The sequence below is a fragment of the Onychomys torridus genome, chromosome 13 (genome assembly GCF_903995425.1).
Source record: "Onychomys torridus chromosome 13, mOncTor1.1, whole genome shotgun sequence".
Lineage (NCBI taxonomy): Eukaryota > Metazoa > Chordata > Mammalia > Rodentia > Cricetidae > Onychomys > Onychomys torridus.
The window spans coordinates 12,631,593-12,653,299 of NC_050455.1; the positions used below are offsets into that span (position 1 = coordinate 12,631,593).

General features: G+C 38.6%; 1 protein-coding gene across 8 annotated transcripts in view; it reads right to left on the minus strand.

The window, feature by feature from the left end:
* Positions 1–21,707, minus strand: part of Nol4 (nucleolar protein 4) — a 330,500-nt gene that overhangs the window by 4,899 nt on the left and 303,894 nt on the right. For all 8 annotated transcript variants that reach the window (XM_036204832.1, XM_036204831.1, XM_036204834.1 and 5 more), the window contains one exon: positions 20,211–20,391. In XM_036204832.1, coding sequence (XP_036060725.1) covers positions 20,211–20,391 — 181 coding nt within the window. The remainder of the gene's footprint in view (positions 1–20,210; positions 20,392–21,707) is intronic.

Consider the following 21,707-nt stretch of genomic DNA (forward strand, 5'->3'; position numbering starts at 1 on the left):
CCCTGAAGGAGGTAGAGGTCTCCTGAGAAGGAAAACATCTTGGCTTGAAATTTAATTAGAGCAGACATAAGAGCTGCACAAAGAACTCTGACCTCTGAGAGATACACACTTCTGCTTCTGTCGTGGCCTTTCTAAGCTTTGATTTTTCAGGCAGAGTTTATCTTCCATTTAGTCTGCTATTTACAAAATCATGTTATCAACATGACAAGCATGGCTTGTCACATTTGTGGAAAGGAGTCACTGAACTTGTGCTCAGACAAACAGTTAACAGTGTCTGCTCTCTCTGTGAAGTTCTGTTTTATTTTCCTTTTATTGATAGACCTGTTTTTCATATAATATATCTTGATTACCATTTCCCCTCCTTCTACTCTCCTCCAAGTACCTCTCCACCTCCCCTCCCATTCGAATCATCATAGTGGCAGGTGTTATGGGCTGCAGGTGGACAGTCTTCTAATCTGATTTTACTTTACTGTCAGAAAGCCCAATATGCCCAGGTGGATCTCTGTAAGTTCGAGGCCAGCCTGGGCTACCAAGTGAGTTCCAGGAAAGGCTCAAAGCTACACAGAGAAACCCTGTATCAAAAAACAAACAAACAAAAACAAAACAAAAAAGAAGAAGAAGAAGAAGAAGAAGAAGAAGAAGAAGAAGAAGAAGAAGAAGAAGAAGCAGCAGCAGCCGCCGCCGCCGCCCAATATGTATACCAACAAAGTGAAACAATGAAAGACATTGGAAGGGCCCTCCTCTCAATGTTGTATATGTCTCAAGTCTGTGCCCAATTACATCCTTTTATTAAAATGTAGAATGCTTTCGCTGGTTTTACTTGAAGCTGGATTGCTGAATACTGAACTAGAATTGAGACAAGGTTGAACACAAGGTCTAGTTGTCTTTGGGGTGAAGGAACTTCACTCAGTTAGTACAGTTAAAGACTTCCTCAGAGTGTACCTCTGGCTTGAAGTTCTCTTTTATAGGTTTTTGATTGTTACAGTTTGTTTTGTTTATGAGATGGAGTCTCATGTAGAGCAGGTGGCTTTGAACTCACTATATAAGCAAAGGATGACCTTCACCTTCTGATCCTCCTGCCTCCACCTCCCAAGTGCCGTGATGACAAGCATGAATCACCAGGTCCTATTTGCCTTAAAATTCTAAACATCCCAACTTAGTGAAGACTTACACAGTTTTATTCAATATTTATTAATCTATACAAATTTGATATAACTTCCATCTTTATACCTTCATTAGCCATCCCACCTTCCAAACCATAAGAAACGCCTCTTGCTAAGTGTTTGTTATTCAGATCTTTAATGTTATGGGGTGAGTAAGAAGGAAAAATAGACATTTCTTCAGTGAGCATTCACACAGCCCTCCTCCAGTTCACTACCACTCTTCCATTTCATCTCAAAGATGCAATGCTAGACTGGACTGATTGAGCTGAACTCAAAACACCACTGTCACATAATGAGAATGCATGTCCACTGTAAGAGTTCAAATTTGATGAAGATTGTGGAACTTAAATCTAGAATGTTACTTTTGAAGACAAAACCATTGAAAGCATAATTATTATGGTTATTAGATGAGCCAGGCCAGCATATTGGAAGGACAATGACCAAACCAAGAATATGCCAAAAGAGGAAAAAGTCTCAGTAATACAGCTAAGGCAAATACAAAACTCCGTAAAGCCATGCTTATTTAAGTATTCTGTGTTGGTCAAACTGATATGGACCTGTCTTTTATGATAATTCTGAAAAGTTGAATCAAAAGTTAAAGGTATGTCATGTTAACCTGTGCCAAAATTAGAGCCATGATTCATTCTTTAAGGTGTGAGGTATATTTAAGTTGTAAATAAATGGCCATTTATGATTCTTAATATTTAAGTAAATGTATATATTCATAATTATTCATTTTCATTTCTAAAATTAATCTATCAATTGTCTGCTTGCTCCCAGTTTACGGTACATTTTTGTTTCTTGTTTAAAGCTGCTTCATTTTATAATAATGTTTTAGTTTTAATTTACTTGAGATAATGTTGCTATACTAGAACACTTTTTAAAAACAAATTTTAGCAATGAGAGCTATATTTTTGAAGACCGTGGTAACTCTTTTTAATTGATAAAAATTATAGTGAGATGGGTAGAGAGATTGCTCTTGCAGAAGACCTAGATTCAATTCCCAGCATTCACACAGTTGCCTCCAACGATTTGTAGCTCCAGTTACAGGGGATCCAGTGCCTTCTTCTGGTCTCCAGAGGTATCAGGCCTACATGTGGTGCACATACATGAATGCAGACAAAACACCTATACACATAAAATAAATCTAATTTTAGACAGACATGCTTGGGATATGGCTCAGTCAGTAAAATGCCTGCCACACGAGCATTAGGACATGAATTCAGATCCCTAACACACACACCACAAAAAGCGAAGAGTGTGAACACCTGAAATCCCAGTGTTGAGGTGGTGACAGGTAGATTCTCTGGGGCTTAGTGGTCAACTAGCCTTGCCTATTTAGTGAGGTCCAGGCCAGTGAGACTCTGTCTTAATGGAAAAGTGGACACATTTGAGGAATAGCACCTGTGCTGGCTGGTTTTATGTCAACATGAATAAGCCAGAGTCCTCAGAGAGGAGGGGGGCCTCAATTGGGAAAATTTCTCTGTAAGACCCTGTTTTAATGTGTTTTTTGATTATTGATCAATGGAGGTGGGCCCAGCACATTGTAGGTGGTGCCATCCTTGAGATGGTGGTCCTTTGTTTTATAAGAATGCAGGCTGAGCAGTGATGATGAGCAAACCAGTAAGCAACACTCCTCCATGGCCTTGACATTGCTCTTGGCTCCAGGTTTCTGCCCCACTTGAGTTCCTGTCCTGACTTGCTTTTTTGTTGTAGAAACAAAAGCTGAATAAACCCTTTCCTCCCCAACTTGCTTTGGTCATGGTATTTCATCCCAGCAATAGAAACCCTAACTAAGACAACACCTGAGGTTGTCTTCTGGCATCCACATGCACACATCCCACTTTCACACACTCATACATGCATACCTCTTCCAATACTACACAGATTCTATTTCTGGTATAATTTCATAGAATTAAGATGGTTTAATTGGTGAGAATTAAGTTTAAGGATGACAATGTTTCAATGACATTTGGAAGAGTAGGATGTTTCCCACCATACTCTTAACTATTACCTTAATGAATGAATGTATGTCACCTGTTTCAATACACTTTAAAAATCTGTCCAGATAGCTCTCTGTGTTTCTCATATCTTAACTGATCCCACTTTAGACTGTGCTGAGTTACTTCTTTGTCAGCTTTGAAATTGATCTTGGCAATAGTTAATCCATGCCTAATAGACACAAAGTTTTTCAGTCTCTTCAGTCTCACCTTGAATATACATGGAATAAACAAGAGTAACATATCAGAAACATCCTAAGTTCTTAAGAGGCAAAGAAAGCTATTTTCAGTCAGGTACTTGGATGTTTTAAGTGATCATTGATATTGTCAGGATCATATTTTCCACATCCCTTCAGAACTGTTCATTCCATAATCTCAATAGTTTTCAGTGGTTTCTTTGTTCTGGGCATGACTTTGGCTATTGCAGTCAAACATAATAATCTAATGTAAATGAAGTGCCTTTGTTGGATAGCAAGCTGTTTGGATGCTAACTTTGTCTACAAGCTAAGTTTCATTTCTCTTTTGAGGGCAGCAGATATTCAATAGAAGTATTCACTGATGATAATTTAGTACCTTCCTGTTGAAAGGTTATATAAATTCACAATAAAAAATCAATATTTTAGCTACATTGAGTAACATATATAAAGTATCTGCTGCAGTGCTGGCTCACTCCAGACACCTCATAAATGACCCTCCCTTCATCTTCAGATACAGAACTGAATATTTATCAATGGTAAACAATATCTGAACTACCAAGCTAAATACATTACCAGATTCAATAGCCAAAGAGTTTCATTTATATTCACAAATCTAGGAACACCAGAATTTGCCCTTGGGATATCTTTCCTGATAGGCTCACTATGACATCATAAAAAATCTGGGTACTTTCAGTATCCCCCAACCCCCCACTTTGTATTTGTTCATCTAAAACTGAGCTTATGAAGTCCTATTGTTTTGGATAAAATTATTTGCAAACCCACTGGTGTCTGAACCCTTGAATAGGCAAGTGTTTGTGATACCGATTGTGCTCAATGTCTGCAGATTCATTTTGGAGATCTTTTTTTTTTTAAAGCTGTATATTAACATTTATTATATCATTTAAAGTTTTAAAGTCATCCATACTCTTAATCACAAAAGCCTTAGGCATATCACAAAACATGTAAAAGTTTGAAGAGAGCTTGTTAGGAAATTAGGATTTTTTTCCTTTTTTTAAAAATTTATTATATTTGTGTTTTAATTTTACATATCAGCCATGGGTTCCCCTGTCCTTCCCCCTGCTGCCCCTGCCCCCACCTTCCCCCATCCCCTCTCCTCCATTCCCATCTCCTCCAGGGCCAAGACTCCCCTGGGGATTCATTTAAACCTGGTGGATTCAGTACAGGCAGGTCTAGTCCCCTCCTTCCAGGTTGAACAAAGTGTCCCTGTGTAAGCCCAAGGTTCCAAACAGTCAGCTCATGCACTAAGGACAGGTCCTGGTCCCACAGCCTGGATGCCTCCCAAACAGTTGAAGCTATTCAATTGTCTCACTTATCCAGAGGGCCTGATCCAGCTGGGGACTCCATAGCCTTTGGTTCATAATTCATGTGCTTCCATTTGTTTGCTATTTGTCCCTGTGCCTCTCCAATCTTGGTCTCAACAATTCACGCTCTTACAGTCCCTCCTCTTTCCCAACAATTGGACTCCTGGAACTCCACCTGGGGCCTGGCTGAGGATCTCTGCATCCACTTCCATCAGTTATTGGATGAGAGTTCCAGCACGACTGTTAGGGTGTTTGGCCATCTGATCACCAGACTAGGTCAGATCAAGCTTTTTCTCGACCTTTGCCAGCAGTCGACAGAGGATGTCTCATTGTGGATTTCAGGGAACCTCTTGAGCACTCTGCCTATTCCTGTTCTCATGTGGTCTTCATTTATCATGGTCTGTTATTCCTCATTCTCCCTTTCTGTTCTTGATCCAGCTGGGATCTCCTGATCCCCTAAGCTTTCTTTCCTTCAAATCTTGCCCTTCATTACTCCCACTGTCGTCCAGGTTGTTCATGTAGATCTCATCCATTTCTCTGTCATTGGGCGATCCCTTTGTCTTTCCTAGGGTCCTGTTTTCTAGGTAGCCTCCCTGGAGTTGTGTAGCAGTCTAGTCATCTTTGTTTTACATCTAGTATCCTCCTATAAGTGAGTACATACCATGTTTGTCCTTCTGAGTCTGGGTTACCTCACTCAGGATGATTTTTTCTAGATCCATCCATTTGCCTGCAAACCTCATGATGTCATAACGTTTATAAAATAGGCTCGTTCACTGAAAGGCATGAATACACCCTCTGGTGTCCTTTCATTTTTGTTGTTTTTTTTTTCTTTCTATTCTCTTCTCTCTTGATTTGTCATCACAGAGAATTTTAAATCCTTTCAAATGTTCAGCATTTGGGTTTGTTGGTCATTCTATTTCTTGCTTCCTATTTAAAGTAATATTTAGACTTATTTTCTTTCATTTCAGCGTTTTGTTTTTGACTTGGGTTAAATGATTATATAAAATAAATGATAAAGAGATGGGAATGCTAATTACCTTGATCTGAATATTATATACTACATATACTGTGTTTTACAAATATGTACAATTACAGTACATTAAAAACAAAAACAGACCAGTAAGATGGTTCAGTGAGTGACTTAGGATTACTATTCATGTGATAAAACATCATGAGCAAAGCAACTTTGGGAGGGGGTTATTTGGTTTATATTACCATATTACAGTTCATTATCAAAGGAAATCATGGCAGGAACTGGGAGACAGGAGCCAATGCATAAGCCAGGAAGGAGAGCTGCTTACTGGTTTACCCTCCATGGCTCACATAGCCTGCTTTCTTATAGAAACCAGGACCACCAGCCCAAGTGTAGGCCAACCTACAATGGACAGGGCCCTGCTCCATTAGTCACAAAGAAAATGTGTGTGTGTGTGTGTGTGTGTGTGTGTGTGTGTGTGTGTGTGTGTGTGTGTTGGGGATGTCTTTCTGTATGCTGTAAATGTGTTGCTCTGATTGATTGATAAATAAAATGCTGATTGGCCAGTAGCCAGGCAGGAAGTGTAGTATAGACAGAATAAGCAGAAAGAAGAATTCTGGGAGGTGGAAGGCTGAGTCAAGGAGATGCTGCTAGCCACCACCTCCATGCGAAGCAAGATGTAAAGTACCAGTAAGCCATGAACCATGTGGCAAGATATAGATTTATGGAAATGGGTTAATTTAAGATATAAGAACTAGATAGCAAGAAGCCTGCTACGGCCATACAATTTATAAGTAATGTAAGTCTCTCTGTGTTTATTTAGATCTGAGCAGCTGCAGGTCCAGGAGGGACTGGAGAAAACTTCAGCTGTGTGTGCGTGTGTGTGTGTGTGTATGTGTATGTGTGTAAGCCAGGCAACAGCCTCAATTGTCATTCCTCAAAAGCTGTCCATCCTGTTGGTTGAGACAGAGTCTCTTTCTGGACTCAGGCTTGTTTAGACAAGGCTCATTGTCCAGTAAATCTCTGGGATCCTCTTCTCTCCACCACCACAGCTCTTGGATTAAAAGTGTGTACCACCACACTTAGGTTATGTTTAATGTGGGCTCTGTGAACTGTCCACATGCTTGCATCACAAACCTGTTACCAACTGAGCTATTTCCCCAGCTATATTAACATTATTAAAGTTTAAGGACTTATTTAAGTTGGTATGATTCATTGTATTATAGCTCTTCATATATAAAGCTATAAACATATGCATATATGCATATATACATTCACATGCATGTCTGTGTGTACATATATAGAAAATAAAGAATTGATAGCTACATGCAATTTGGAGTCTGGGATATCTCAAGATCTGCAGCCAGCAGTCTCAATCCTCAGCAAAGTTAGTGATGAAGCTGTGTTCGGAGGACGAGCAGAGATGGTGATGGACTCTAGCTGAAGAAATGCAGACACAGGCCCTGGGAGAGCTAAGGCTTCAGTCTGAGAAAGCTCCTGCACTGTAGCTCAGTCAGTCTCAATCAGGGGAAAGTCCTTCTTTTCAACAATTTGGCTCTTTTTGAGTGAGGTCTTCAACTGGTTGGATGATTCCTACCTAATTAATAGTGAAATGTCTGGACACTCTATGGCCAAATCAAACTGATAAAAACATATTGACAATTACATTTAAAAGTTTATTATGGCATTCTCCTCTAAAGAGCTGGTAATCTCAGTTACCTTTAAAGTTTTTGAAGTAATTATCTAATTTGTTATAAACATAAAATGTGAAAGGAGTATTCTTTCTGTATGCTTAATTGCTATTTGAATATTTTTAAATTCCTGTATACTAAATACACACATTTATTCCATAGTGATTAGATTTGACAGTTAGTTCTACAGTGATTTAAAATCTTAGGCAAACTATAACCATCATAGAATCACTGGATAATAATGAGGTAAGAAACATGTTAATTATTAAGGATGTACTTCCTCTAGAATTGAAATTATTAGTAATTGACCATCAAATTGATAATTGATAACTAATTAAAATTTTTAAAACACAAAATTACATACATTTTTTTTTTTACCATTTTCCAATATTCAAATCACTATCAATAATGTGCAGTTACATATGACACATCATTTTTATTCAAGTGATTTAAATCACTGTCAAAACGTGCCATGAGGAGTTGACAGTCATGCAGGTCATTTTAGACAATATAACATTCATAGGATTCCGTAAGTTCTATATTTATGTTATATATGTATAGGACAAAGTAACATGAAATTCTTCAGTGTGATCCACCAATTTCTACAACCTTCATAAATCATTCTATATTTTACTTTTTGACGAGTAAGACTTAGAAAGTGTCAGCAAATCATATTTTAAGAGCTGCTATGGAGGATGTGTATCCACGGTCACCGTAACTCTGGTTGCCTTGGAAGTAGACATGAAATAGGGTGCTACTTCTGGAACATTTTTTGTTGTTCTGTTCAAATTCAAGTGATTTCAAGATTAGAAGATGAAAACAGACATTAACTTTTGAAAGGAAAATGCGCAGGCCTCATAGTATACAGACTATCATTTAGTGAGTCATCTAACAGAAATGAAAGTCAGCAAGCCTGGCTTTCCTATGTACTCAAAAAGAACATTCATATTCTATCTACAATTACCAAAAACTGTGAAAGACATAGGACTCATGCAGAATAGGGTATTGATGCTGAATAAACTTCTCATTGTGTGTATGTTTGTGGTAGAAGCTTGGGGAGGTCAGGACAACACTGGGTGTGAGCACTTGCTGTCTATCTTGTTTGAGACAGGCTACCTTGTTCATGCTGTGTATTCCTGGGTAGCTGTCTCATCAGTTCCTTGGGGGTTGTCCTGTCTCCATCTTGCTGGAGAAGTACTGGGATTTCAGGTACACTGCCCACTTAGCCATCTCCCAGAACTGAGCAGCTTTTTATCCTATTTGTCAATATGGCGCAGAAGTAAAGTATAAAAACATAAGACACATAAAAACTTAAGTAGAGGTTTTTGGAGCTAGATTGTGTGTGCTTGCCTTATCTCTCTGATTGCTTATTAAATATTCACTTTCCTTCAACAAACATCAAGAGATTTGAAAGTGAAGCAGAATCATAGGTTGCTACATCCCTTTCAATGCTCTGACCCATGATGATCTGCCTGTGTGATTATTCTATTTCTTATAAAATATTAATTGGCTTTCTAAGCCATTTAATAACAAAGGTGAAAAGCTGGGGAAGGAGCATTAACCTTAATGTAAATCTATAAAGTCTGTCTTCAGTAATATGCAGGGAGAAGCTTTGTATAAGTCCATAAAATGACTACTGTAAAAGAATAAAATATATCTGCTTTGAGTATAAATATCAGATAAGCTGCTTCATCCTTTTGAACAATCTGTGTTCATGAATATGATTTTTGGAACAAGGTTTTTTATAATATATAACCATCCTTGTAATAATTGTATATAGTATAATGTAGTCATATGATTTCCATACATTTTATATTCACATTATATCTATATCTATACATCTATATATATGCATATATATGACAAATAGAGACAGGATAATACAGAGTAATATACTTCTAGATAGTTTTTAAAGATTTAATTTATTTTATGTGTATGTATGTTTCACCTGCATGTGTGCATGTGCATGCCTGGTTCTTATGGAGGTCAGAAGATGACATTAGATTCCCCGGAACTGGAATTACAACTGGTTGTGAGCCATCATGTGCATGCTGGTAATGGAACCTGGATCCTCTACAAAAGCAACAAGTGTACTTTGCTATTGTGTCATCTCTCCAGCTTACCACACATTTAATTTTGGGATCAGTTCTGAGTTGGAGTGAGTGGCCCACACAAGCATGGACACAAACTTCCTGGAGTATAGATGTATGTTTCTACAAGTTCTCTCCAGTGTGCAGATGGAAGGAGAGATTTCAGGATAGATGTCTACATGTCAGCCAAAAACCAAGGTCATCTCAAATCACCATGGGACTTGAAATAACCAAAAAGAATATCAGCATTGTAATTGGAAGTGCAAAGGGGAGGCATGAGTGTTCAGCCATCTTGGGGTGATCAAGCAGACAAAGATCTCTAGTAGGAGGAAGTTAGTGGCCTGCTGCCTGTGCTGGGAGTTCCACCAATATCCAAGCTTGAAGTGGAGGATGCGAAGGGCAGTTCATTCAAGCTCCCTATTCTATATAGGTAACAGTGTTGACTCCCTGGAACAACAATGCATGCTGAACTCCTCCGCCACCCAGGAGCTTCCAGAAGGAGAAACTAGAGTGATGAAATCAGACTGGTTTGTACAAACAGATCCCCAGAGGATATGTCAACATTCAAAGGGCACTGTGCAAGGGAAACAGCCCATACCAAGCTTAATGATCTCATGTCACCTGAAGAGTCCTTGTACAATTTACCAGCAGGCTCAAGAAAGCTGCCCTAGAACACTAAGAGGGTCTCCTTCCATTCCTCTCCTGCAGTGCACAGCACAGGATTCTCAAGAGGACATTTGGAGTGCATAAAAATCCATTTTACAATGCAGTAGTAAAGATTGGGCTTTGAGAAAAGAGCCCTGGAAAAAGCTTGCTCAGTGTTGAACTGTAAACCCAATTACACATGCTGGATAGTCAGGGAAAAGCCCAGGTCACTCACCTCCTCTTTCAAAGCCTTGTCTCTGAGGGTCTCTGACCTATAGGAAACCAGTGAAAGCCCAGTGGTAATTAGGAAGATGCTTCAGGGTTTCTGCAGATAATTCATATTATTTCTTTAATTTTCTAACAAATTACTAGTATCATGTTCAGTCATTAAAGTTTACAGAGAAGCATCATCTCTCCAAATCTCTAGATGTTGCAATACAAAAGTGTCTAAATAATTCACAGTCTCAATTGAATTCTAGGTGATTGTTTTGCTCCACATGGGAAAACTGGATAAAGAATGAAATTAAGTGTCAAGAGTGTGGTTTAGGTTTCAGATACTAAGTATGGACTTCCTTTAGTTTCCATCACAACACATTCTGCAACAACTGAATTTCCTGAATTTTGTTTTTTGTTTTAGTTTTCTAATTTTAGGGTAATTCTAATTTACGTGAAAAGGTTTTTAAACATCCATGTTACGTTAGGAATTAGCTCCACTTGAAGTTACTAATTAATAGGAATTAACTTTACACAGAACTCCCAGATGCATGAAAGTTATTTAAAAATCAAGCAACTTGAGCTAGAACCACAGATTTTTTTCTTTTATTTTTTTTAAATCTGTGTGTATAGGGTGTGTGCATTTGCTAGTGTGTGTGTGTGTGTGTGTGTGTGTGTGTGTGTGTGTGTACGTGCATGTATGCAGGTATATATACACATATGTTTGTGTATGCTTGTGCATATAAGTTGACCTCTGGTGTTTTTTCTTTAACTGATCTCCATTTTTTTTAGACCAGTCTTTAAATAATCAAAAAGTTAATGAATTTGGCTAGAATGGTTGGCCAATAAGTCCCAGGGATCCTCTTGTCTCTGCACTGTTCCCCCAGTGCTGGGGTTCCAGGATATGCCACTGGATTCTGGGGATCTGATCTCATGTTCCTGTGCTTACACCAGCAGGCATTTTACCCACTGAGCCATCTCTCCAATCTCCAAAACCATAGCTTTCTAAGAATCATCCTTGAAGATCCCCTGCCAACCAAACTAACTTATTTCATTGAGAAAAGAATGTTACACAAGTAATCAAAGGCAGAATATCTGCTGTAATCAATACAGAAAAACATTTCCAATGCAACAAAACTATCCAGTGTCAATCTAAGCATGTGAACCAGCACTTTTAACAAAAATGCCTGTGAGAGCAACACTGCCCTTTATGCTATTCACTACGATCTGAGGCTTCCCATTAGCTTTGGCCACTGAACAGTTGAAATGGAGCCCGATATGATGGAAGATCTGAATTCTGAACTTTATTTCATTTAGTGCATTTCAAATTAATAGTCACCCACGACAAGTGCCTATCATATTGGATTCCACAGATCTAGATAAAATTAGATTTGAAAATAAAAAAAAGAAAACACAATGTAGATACAACATGAGTAGTGTGGAGCAGAAAAATGTTCTGATAAAATAATCAATGGAATACATTATAGCAGTGACTTTCATCCTGTGGGTTGCAACCCCTTTGGCAAACCTCTATCTCTAAAAATATTTACAATAGATTCATAACAGTAGCAAAATTACAGTTATAACATAGCAATGAAAATAAAATAATTTTATGGTTGGAGTTACCACAACATAAAGAAGTGTATTAAAGGGTTGTAGCATTAGAAAGGTTAAGAACCACTGTATTAGAGACATGAGCTTACTTATTGTAGACAGTTCACTAGGATGATACTCATACTTGTGTGCTACCACTTGGAAGACGTAGAAAGATCAGGACTGCTTAGTGCCTGCGGGGCCAGTCTGTGTCATTAAAGACTATCTTAAGGAACCAAAATAAATAAACAATATAACACTAGGGGCTAGAGAGGTGGTTCAGTAGTTAAGATCATTAGCTGCTTTTCCAGGGGACCAGGGTTGGTTGCCAGCACCCAGCTGGTGGCTCACAACCATCTGTAACTCCAGTTTCAGATGATACATTTCTGGCCACCATTGGCACCAGATATAATTGTATATATATATAGACACACATGCAGAACAAATACTCATATATACAATAAATAAAATGTATATGTATGTGTGTATACACACATGTGTATATAAATACAAGTGCAAAAAGTTGAATCTATTAGTGGAAAAATTCTAGCCATAATACATTGAATTTGTTTATGTGTGTATATATATGCAGGTATGTGTCCACAAGTATCCTCATGTATCAGGAATGATATTAAATATCTTTCTTTGCCATTCTTTACCTACATTTTGAGGTAGAGTCTCTCACTGAACCTGGAGCTCACTGTTTCTAACTAGCTGAGCAGCTAACTCTAGGAATCCCTTTGTCTCTGCTTCCCCAGTGCTGAGTCTACAGGCATTCTGGCTTTTTATATGAATGCTGGGTCTTCTAACTAAGATCTTCATGCTTACCGAGCATACTCTTTACTCACTGAACTACCTCTCCTGCTTTAAAAAAATAAAATAAAATTTCACTCTGTTTTCATAACTCATTGCATTTCAACAAGAAGTCCACAGAGTTTTAATAACTGCAGACTCCCAATACATGGACTCTAATTTGATGACATAAGTCACCTTTTTCACATAGTATGTTATCATGAACATTTTCCCATATGTAAAGGACCTACCAGTTCACTGTAGAGGATTATGTAGCATCTGTGAATCACCTTCAGACATTACTATGTAAAATCACATCTATAGAGCTTTCTGTGACAGATTACAGAGCCAGAGCATTTAGCTCATGTGGAAGCAAGAGGTGAAGGCCCCCCTCCATGCAACAACATTACTTCTTCACATATGACTGTCAAGTCCTTCCAGGTCCTTAGATGTTCATTTACAGTAATCATATTTCTTGAATCATAGGCTTAAAAACCAAGCATATTTTCAGGCAGAATTGATGCATTTCAAAATATTTCTGTCAAATATTTGAAATGAAATGTTTCTCTTCCTCAATCTTGTACTCTTCGGGGTATTAAAATGATATCTTCAGAGCAGGGAGCATGGCTCAATTAGTAAAATGCTTGCCTTATAGCATGAGGTTCTAAGATTCTCAGAGCTCTCCTGAAAAACACCAGGTGTGGTGGAGTATACATATAATATGATCCCTTGAATAGCATATACAGTTAAATTCCTGGGGGTCACTGTCTTGCTTACTTGCTACTTGAATTGTAGGCCAGTGTGAGAACTCTGATTCAAATAAATGGTGGATAGAATCTGTGGTTGTTTGAATGAGATGCCCCCATATTCTTGGGCATTTGGATACTTGGTCCTTAGATGATGGCACTATTGTAGAGGTTTAGTTGGCATAGTCTTGCTGGAAGCAGTGTCAGTGTGCTTACTGGGGTCAGTCTTGGGATTCCAGAGCTATGCACCATTCCCACTTCACTCTCTCTGCTTCCTGCTTGCAGTTTGAAGATGTGTCTTACCAGCTTGCTGCTCAAGCCACCATATCTGCCTGGCTGCATGCTTCCCCATCTCAATGGTAATGAAGTCTTACCCTCTGGGAACCACAAGCCCAGATAAAACCACCATCCATCAGCTGCCTCTGTCATGGTGTTTTATCACAGCAACAGAAAGTAACTAACACCAAACCTAAAGAATGGTACCCTAGGTTGTCCTCTGTCCTCTGTGTGCATATGTACACCTACACACATGCACTAACACATACCAACACACACACACACACATGGAGAGAGAGAGAGAGAGAGAGAGAGAGAGAGAGAGAGAGAGAGAGAGAGAGAAGATTAAGACAAAATATCATCAGCTTCTATCATTCCTGTGCTTAATTGGAATTAGTGAAGATGTCCAAAAAGGCACAATGTTTCACTGGGAGAGTGTTTTTACATAGACATGCATGATTCATGTATTTATTTAGTGTCCATCGAGTCCAAATATGAACCAGTTTATTTACTGACATCAATTATGAGAAAGGTAGAAAAAAGTCATCTGTATATCTCCAAGCTATGCTTATTCTCTGTGGAAAATGTAAATAAAAATGGGCGAAGACACAAGAAATCTTCATAGTACATTCTGAGAAAATACAAGAAGAAAACTGGCCCGGTAAGTGATGGGGGAAATAGCACAGGTGTTTCAAGGAACCTAAAAGGTGACATGAGTCAGGTGCAGGGGAAGTTTTATGTACCCAAGATCAACTCCAAGACAGCCCATGTCCTATGAAATGTGGGGAGGAAAACATCATTTTCGCATTGTTAACTTAAGGTCTCTTGGGATGGCTGGACCGTATTGTCTAGTGACACTTTGCTCAGTCTGGAACGGGGTGACAGGACCTGCCTGTACTGAATCCACCATGTTTAAATGAATCCCCAGGGGTGCCTTGATCCTGGAGGACATGGGAATGGAGGGGAGGGGCTAGGGGGAAGGTGGGGTTGGGGGCGGGAGAGCGGAGGACAGGGGAACCCATGGCTGATGTATAAAATTTAAAACACATAATAATAAAGAAAAAAATATTAAAAAACCCCTTAGATATAAACTCTAAAGTTCACAGGGGAGGATGAGGATGCAGACATTTGCAGAAGTAAAGGTAATAGCTAATGAGCATTTCCTTGAGCAATGTGCAGAACAAGGTGCTTACAGGTTCAAAGGGCAGAGGAGAGAAAGAAAATTGCATGGACAAAATGAATAGGAAGTCAAAAAGCCAATGCTTAAGAGACAGGAGGCAGGGAACGCCAAGGACACAGGTGATGAGACTGTTCTGCCCTAGGTGGCAAGACCATGGACGTTTCAAAATTCTAATCATTAGAGTATTCAATTTATGAAAAATTGTTCATAAAATCTGGAAAATAAGGGTAAAATCATCTTACATTTGACAGTTGGTGCAGTTAGTGACAGCTGACCCATCAACTGCTACAGCACTGTAAGGGAGAGCTTGTAAGGAAAACTGCAAGTGAAGTGTGAAAGGGGTAGATGGGTGGAAGGGCTTCTTTGAATATTTCCCATAACACCTGTGATAGCTGAGGTGTTAAGGCGCTAGACTTACAAGACACGAGGCTTCAGTCTTCTATGACTATTGTGATAACCTCTAGGTAGGCCTATGACCAAGTGTCTCTGTTCTAGACTCCGTGACAGGCTTTGATCAAAAAAACCTTCCAAGCTGAAATCCCATATACTCATGTCATGACAAAACAAGGAAGATGACTGATACATAGATTCAAGCAGACTAGAAATAACCATACAAATGTTAATTATTAAGGCTCATTATTACAACAACTTGGTCCTGTAGATTTTGGTCTGTATATCTGCCTACTTTATGCCAGAGTTGAAGAACAGATTGAAAAGTCTACTCCCCATGGAGTGTGTGGAGAGGAAACAGCCAGAAATAAATGATGCCTTTTGCACATAATTTAGACTTAAGGGGTCCAATGGGGAACTGCAGCGAGCTACAATAGCCTTCTGTAGATGGTATGATGTGAGCTTCCTGACAGAATGCCCCATGTCAATGGGAAGGATAATGATGGGATGACTGGCTGCTTCTTGCTCCTTTCATTTGGTTAATTTGAATACATTCTTTATACAAATTGTAACTGCTGTCATTTTGATAATACTCCAATTTGAAAATTTGGATTGTTGGGTGCAGGCCATTGCCAGCTCTAAACAAATGGTGGATTGGCTAGCAAAAGATTTGAAGGGCACTCTGGCTATGGTCACAGACAGACTCTTCTTGTGCTGTGAAGTCTCCAGTGTAGGCCAGATTTCCCAACTGCTATTATATTCAAAATGAAACAGGAGTTTATAAAACTCTACTAAAACCCCTGTGGACCTACACATTGATGAGTCAACTGGAATCTTCCTCTCTTTTGTTTGTTTTCTTCTTATTCATTCTTTTGCTTCTTGTTGGTTTCTGTGCTGGATCAAACCCAGGAAATGATATATGGTATATATGGTAAGCACATAATCTATCACAGAATCTCCAGCCTTCTTTGTGTTTGTATCATATAAACCACTCACCCCTAGCATCCAAAATACATAAATGATTGTCTCTGCAAAGTGTTCAATGAGCTAAGCAGTAGAATAAGGAAGGATTCAAAGTGTTTTGACATTTAAACAAGACAAAGACTGTCTTAAAAATATTGTCTATTTTATTATTTCTATTGCAGGGGTTATTTCCACAGATTCTGGAAGAGGGTACTGGGCCTCTAGAAGCTGAAATGACAGGTGGTTGTGAGCTGCCTGATGTGGGTGCTCAGAACTGGGTCTTCTCTAAGTCACAACAGCTTACATTCACAGAATTTATGGAGAGAGTCCCTCAATAAATAAAATTGTGTACCAAATCAACTTAAGCAGTCTTTCTGTACTTGAAACAAAACTGCACAAAACCAATACAGGAGTAAGCAATACCAGTGTTAAAAGAATTCTAGATTCTTAGAGAATGAAAAGCTGTTCTGAGTCCCTTTGTAGTATAGAGTTAATCATTCCCTTGGCCACCACCATCAATGGATGCCAAACTCCTATACTGGAGCAATTTTCTTTAGTGTCAGTGTAAACAGGATGTTTGCCAAGATTTTTACTTAGCTGTTTAATTGCTGTTACACTTAGTTCAAAGCCACAGGCTCAAAGAAGGTCATCTCATTTTCAAACTGTTACAAATAATAGTAGGTTAACTGTTGTGAAATATTAGTTTCAGATGTGTTTCATTCATTTATGCTGTGTAATATTTGTTTAATGATGCAAAGATGTATTGATTCTTTTATGTTGCATTTGTTTAACTCTTTAAAGCTGTGATACTTTGCTTGGCTAAAACACCTAATTGCCTAATAAAGAGCTGAATTGCAATACCTAGGCAGGAGAGGGCTAAATAGGAAGAAAGAATAAATAAGAGGATAATTCTAGGCTCTGGAGGAGTGAGGAGTGAGAAAAGGAGGAAAGAAGGATGCAAGGGCCAGCCACACAGCCACACAGCTAGCCACAGAGTAAGAAGGAAAGAAAGATATATAGAATAAAGAAAGGTAAAAATCCCAAAGACAAAATGTAGTTAAAGTGAAAAGGGATCATTTAAGTTAGAAAATCTGGCTAGAAATAAGCCAAGCTAGGGCTGACCATTCGTAAGTAAGATTAAGTCTGTGTATTTATTTGGGAGCTGGGTAGTGGGCCCCCAAAGAGGAAAAAAAAAAAAAACAACTACAGTTAACAAGTAGGTTAATCTCATGGTGTACTTTCTCAACAGCACACAGGCAGTCTTCAGGGCTTGGAAATTATTCTTTGTAGAGTATTTAAGTGACCCTCATCTCATAATTTTGGCCAATATTTACATATTTTTATCATAAGCTAGCCATAAACTTGCCTATGCCTACTTCTTATTTTATAACCTTCAAGAAGCAGAGATGGGGCATGGTATCTAACACAAAAATGTAGGCTGTAGACACTGATGGCAGAGAAGTAAGAGAACAGAGGGGCTCTTCCCAGCACACTCTGCTCCTAGTCTTCATGTCTATCTTTCACTCTGATGCTTTGGCTGACATAAGAGGCCAGCAGGAACATTTTTTATTAAAAATTCAGAGATCTTAGTCAGAAGAGATTGCTGTTAAAGGATCTTCTAGCTTCTTTGAGTCTTTATCATTATATGAAATTAAAGGTTTTTAGGGGGAAGAGAGGAAAAGAGTATCAAACAAAGTAGATCTCAATATAATATTGCTATATCTACACTCAAACTATGAATTTGTAAGAGTAGCATTTCTACCACTTACACAGCTGCATGCTTGGCATCTGTTCTAGAATTCTGCTGTGGCTTTTGAATATCACTAATGACTGAGGAATGGACACCAAGGTGATTGTGTGTGTGTGTGTGTGTGTGTGTGTGTGTGTGTGTGTGTGTGTACACTTTCACTGTTATATACTTCACAGGATAAATTCAGGAATTTTCTGAGGGTATATGAATACACCTGGGAGTCCTAAGTAATATACTTAAAGGATGAGTAACAAATGACATTAGAGAGGAAACATCAAGTTAAAGAAATCCAGGCTTGATCTAAGACAGGAGAATTAGATGATGTTATTTTTTTGACAGCAGTTAAAAGAACACTAAAGAAAATTCACTGCTTACACAATCTGGCCAGACTTGACTGTTTGTTTATTTTTTGTCTTTGTTTTTATATAAAAGACAACTTTGCTTTCTCTTTTGAGAATTAGTTGAAATGTAAGAAAAGCTTTCCTGTTACTATTCTATGGTAAAGATCAGCACCCTAATTGGTCTCTTTTCTTCTTAAAACAGCAACAGCTACAACAAGAACAAGAGCAACAACATCTTTTGAAATCCTAAATGAGTTTTGCTCCTGCTCTGTCTTTGTACACATTTCTCCCATCAGGATCTCTCTGTATTTCTAATGACAGCCTCTTAAGTCAGACAAATATCACAATATTTCGTGAAGTCTGGGAGCACAGTTGGCTGCTTCTCTGTCATCCATGTCTTGAGGCTCTTAATTAAAGACAAGAAGCCTCATATTTTCTTATTATATTGTCCCACAGCATGATTTAGCCACATATCGAAATAGATCAATTATTTTTCTTGTGTAGGAATAGCGGTTGTGTAAGAATAAAATTATCTTTGTTTATTTTAGTTTTGTTCACTTCTATTTATTTTCCTTCCCACTACCAAGGGAACCCAAGTTAGCATTTTCTTTTGCAGATATTATAGAAATGACTAAAATTTGGTGCAGTCAACTTTCAAACAAGGAACATTAATAGAGATCAAGAACAATGCTTTAAATGATAAGTGGTGTCAAGCCATGGAGAAGATCACACCTCAAAGTAAAGCATTTGTACCCACAGAAGAAGATTACTCTCAGCCTTGATCAGAGAAATCTCTTTGCAGTTGTCAGTGGGACAATGAAAAGATCCATGGCTGCCAGGATACAAAGAAAAAGGTACAGTTGAGGCCTGGGCTCTAAACATGACATTCCTACCATCTGCTATGGCTTAGGGAGCATCTTGATGGAGATACAAATACTGAGAATTGAAACTAGGGTCTTGTGAATGTTAGCCATCAATGTACAAACTGTTTTATCCCACTCCACCTCCTCTTTAGCAGTTGTATAATATGAAGTTAAGTACACTATCCTTTTATTTTTTAAAGGATGTGTTATTGACTTATTCATCTTTTCTAGTATAACTAACTAATAAAGTTCTAGTTTGGAGCAACACCTCTGCTCCAAATCCTGTGGCTGGGGCAGGCAGAGCTCAGCCAAACACAGTACAGGGTTTCTAGACCTGGTCTGCAAGAGGACTCTAGCAACACTTCCACACCAACCCGGAGCCCGCTGCCAGAGGGTAATCATGTAACCGAGAGTTAACTTGATTCTGCATTAAGCCTTTCGATCTCTGATTCATTTGAGATATCGTGACATACAAACACAAGAAATCCAAAAGCATGAGCAAGTACAAGCTGGCTCTAGGCATCGCTCACTGATGACAGAGCATTACTGATGCTCATCTACTAGCTGAGGAGGCATGGTAGCTTCTGTATGTTGTTCCATACCACGTACTTTTAGTAAAATCTTGTACATTCCATAATGTTCCCATTGCCTCAAATTCTCCAACTCACACATCTCTGTGAACTAGTGCATCATTCTTGACAAACTGTACCTTATAACATCAGATGCAGAATGAATTGCTACTTGTGAAAAATTGCTCTTATTCTCCTTGAATCATTTTGTCTAATATAAAACAGCAATCATTCAATTGAACAGCACTGCTGCTACTTACAGAAGCTGTGACAATATATTGAGAGATCCAGGCAGAGAGACAAACATTGTGTTTTCAAATACCCTTGTTGTTGGTATACTCACCCCACTGTCACTGGCTAGTGTGGATAACAGTATAACCATTTTCTTCCAGGTTTAGAAAATATACCAGCCCCAAATGAACACACCAAATGCAATCTGTTATAAAAACTCACCACTACTAGATGTGTCATTCAGGTTTAGCAGTCCTCCTCCTAGCCCTCGGTAACTATGGTAACTGTAGGTCCCATTGCCGTTGATGTACAATACCTCCTGTGAGCCTGGAACAGTAGATGTTGAGTAGGTGGCCTGGGCAGCCTCAGGCTTGCACTGTTTGTCAGCAGGAGAAGTTTCGTCCTGCAATGAAACAGCATTCCATCATTGTGACATTTCTGTTCTACTTCACTTTTCACACTCTCAAAGCCAGCCACATGCTGCCACTGGGCAAGAAAATTCCATACAGTGAACATTAAGCTAATGTGTGTATTTTCTCCATCTTTGCTAAATAATAATAACAATAATAAAAAGAGCAAGGCAACAATGTGGACAGGCTATAGATGGAAAACATGACAATTTCCAACTCAATTTAAATTGATAGAGAGAGTACTTCACAAGCACCAAGAGGCAGAAGTCACCTAAAGGACCACTGGCAAGCGGATGGACAGAGAAATCAAGGGACATGTACATAGTGGAATCCTGTTCGCCCTTGAAAACAGGTAAAAAAACCTTCATATAAAACTGATGAAGTACTATAAAACTGATGAAGCCCAAGGACATTCATTAAGTAAGTAAGTAAGTGTGTGATGTAATAAAGCAGATGCTGCAGGGGAGGTCGAAGGCACAGAATGGTGGTCTCCAGGTCTGTGTGGAGTCAGGCTGGGGAACAGGGTTTCATCATAAGAGTAGGAGCATGGACCTGGGAGCTGTACTTAATATCTCTCTCCTGATATTGGGGAAGTGACTGGGAGAGAGGGTGGCTTTTAATTAGTAGAGAACAACTTTAAGCAACAAACTAAGAGTAAAAACACACAGAAAGGGATTACAGTGGAAGATAAAAAAATATTCAACCAAATCTTATCTTTTATTGGTTCACTTCTCCTATCTCCCACCTTTCATTTCTTCCTTATTTCCTTACCCCTTTCTATTTTTATTTTGTAGTTTAAAAAAAATCAACAATTTTGATTGAGTACAACCTCTTCACTGGGCCTGCTGCCTTCATTACAGGAGCATCAATGGCAATGGGACCTAGCAAACACCCAGGTCCTTCAGCTTTTTGTCCTGTTTGCATACACATTCATCATTGTCCACAAAACTACCTTTACCCCAGTGAAAAAGGTGAGGTGTAAGGGAATAAAAAATTTACTTTGTAATAAATGGTATATTTTCAATGACAAAATGACTGAATTTCTCTTTAGCTGTGAGTTTATAAAGTCTAAAATATATGCAGCATGACTAGTTTAATTTCACTTGCTTTATACATTATATTTCTTGTGACCTCATCCTTCCCTTTATGCTTCCATGTTGGGAATGATCTTCTCCATGCAAGACAAGATCTTTACCCCCAAGTCATATCTCTAGCCTTCTTTGATTTTCAACAAGAAATATTTCTATAAATCCATTTCTAATAGATTTTAGGAGTGAATTTTTCATATTCAGGATTGTTTTGCATGACT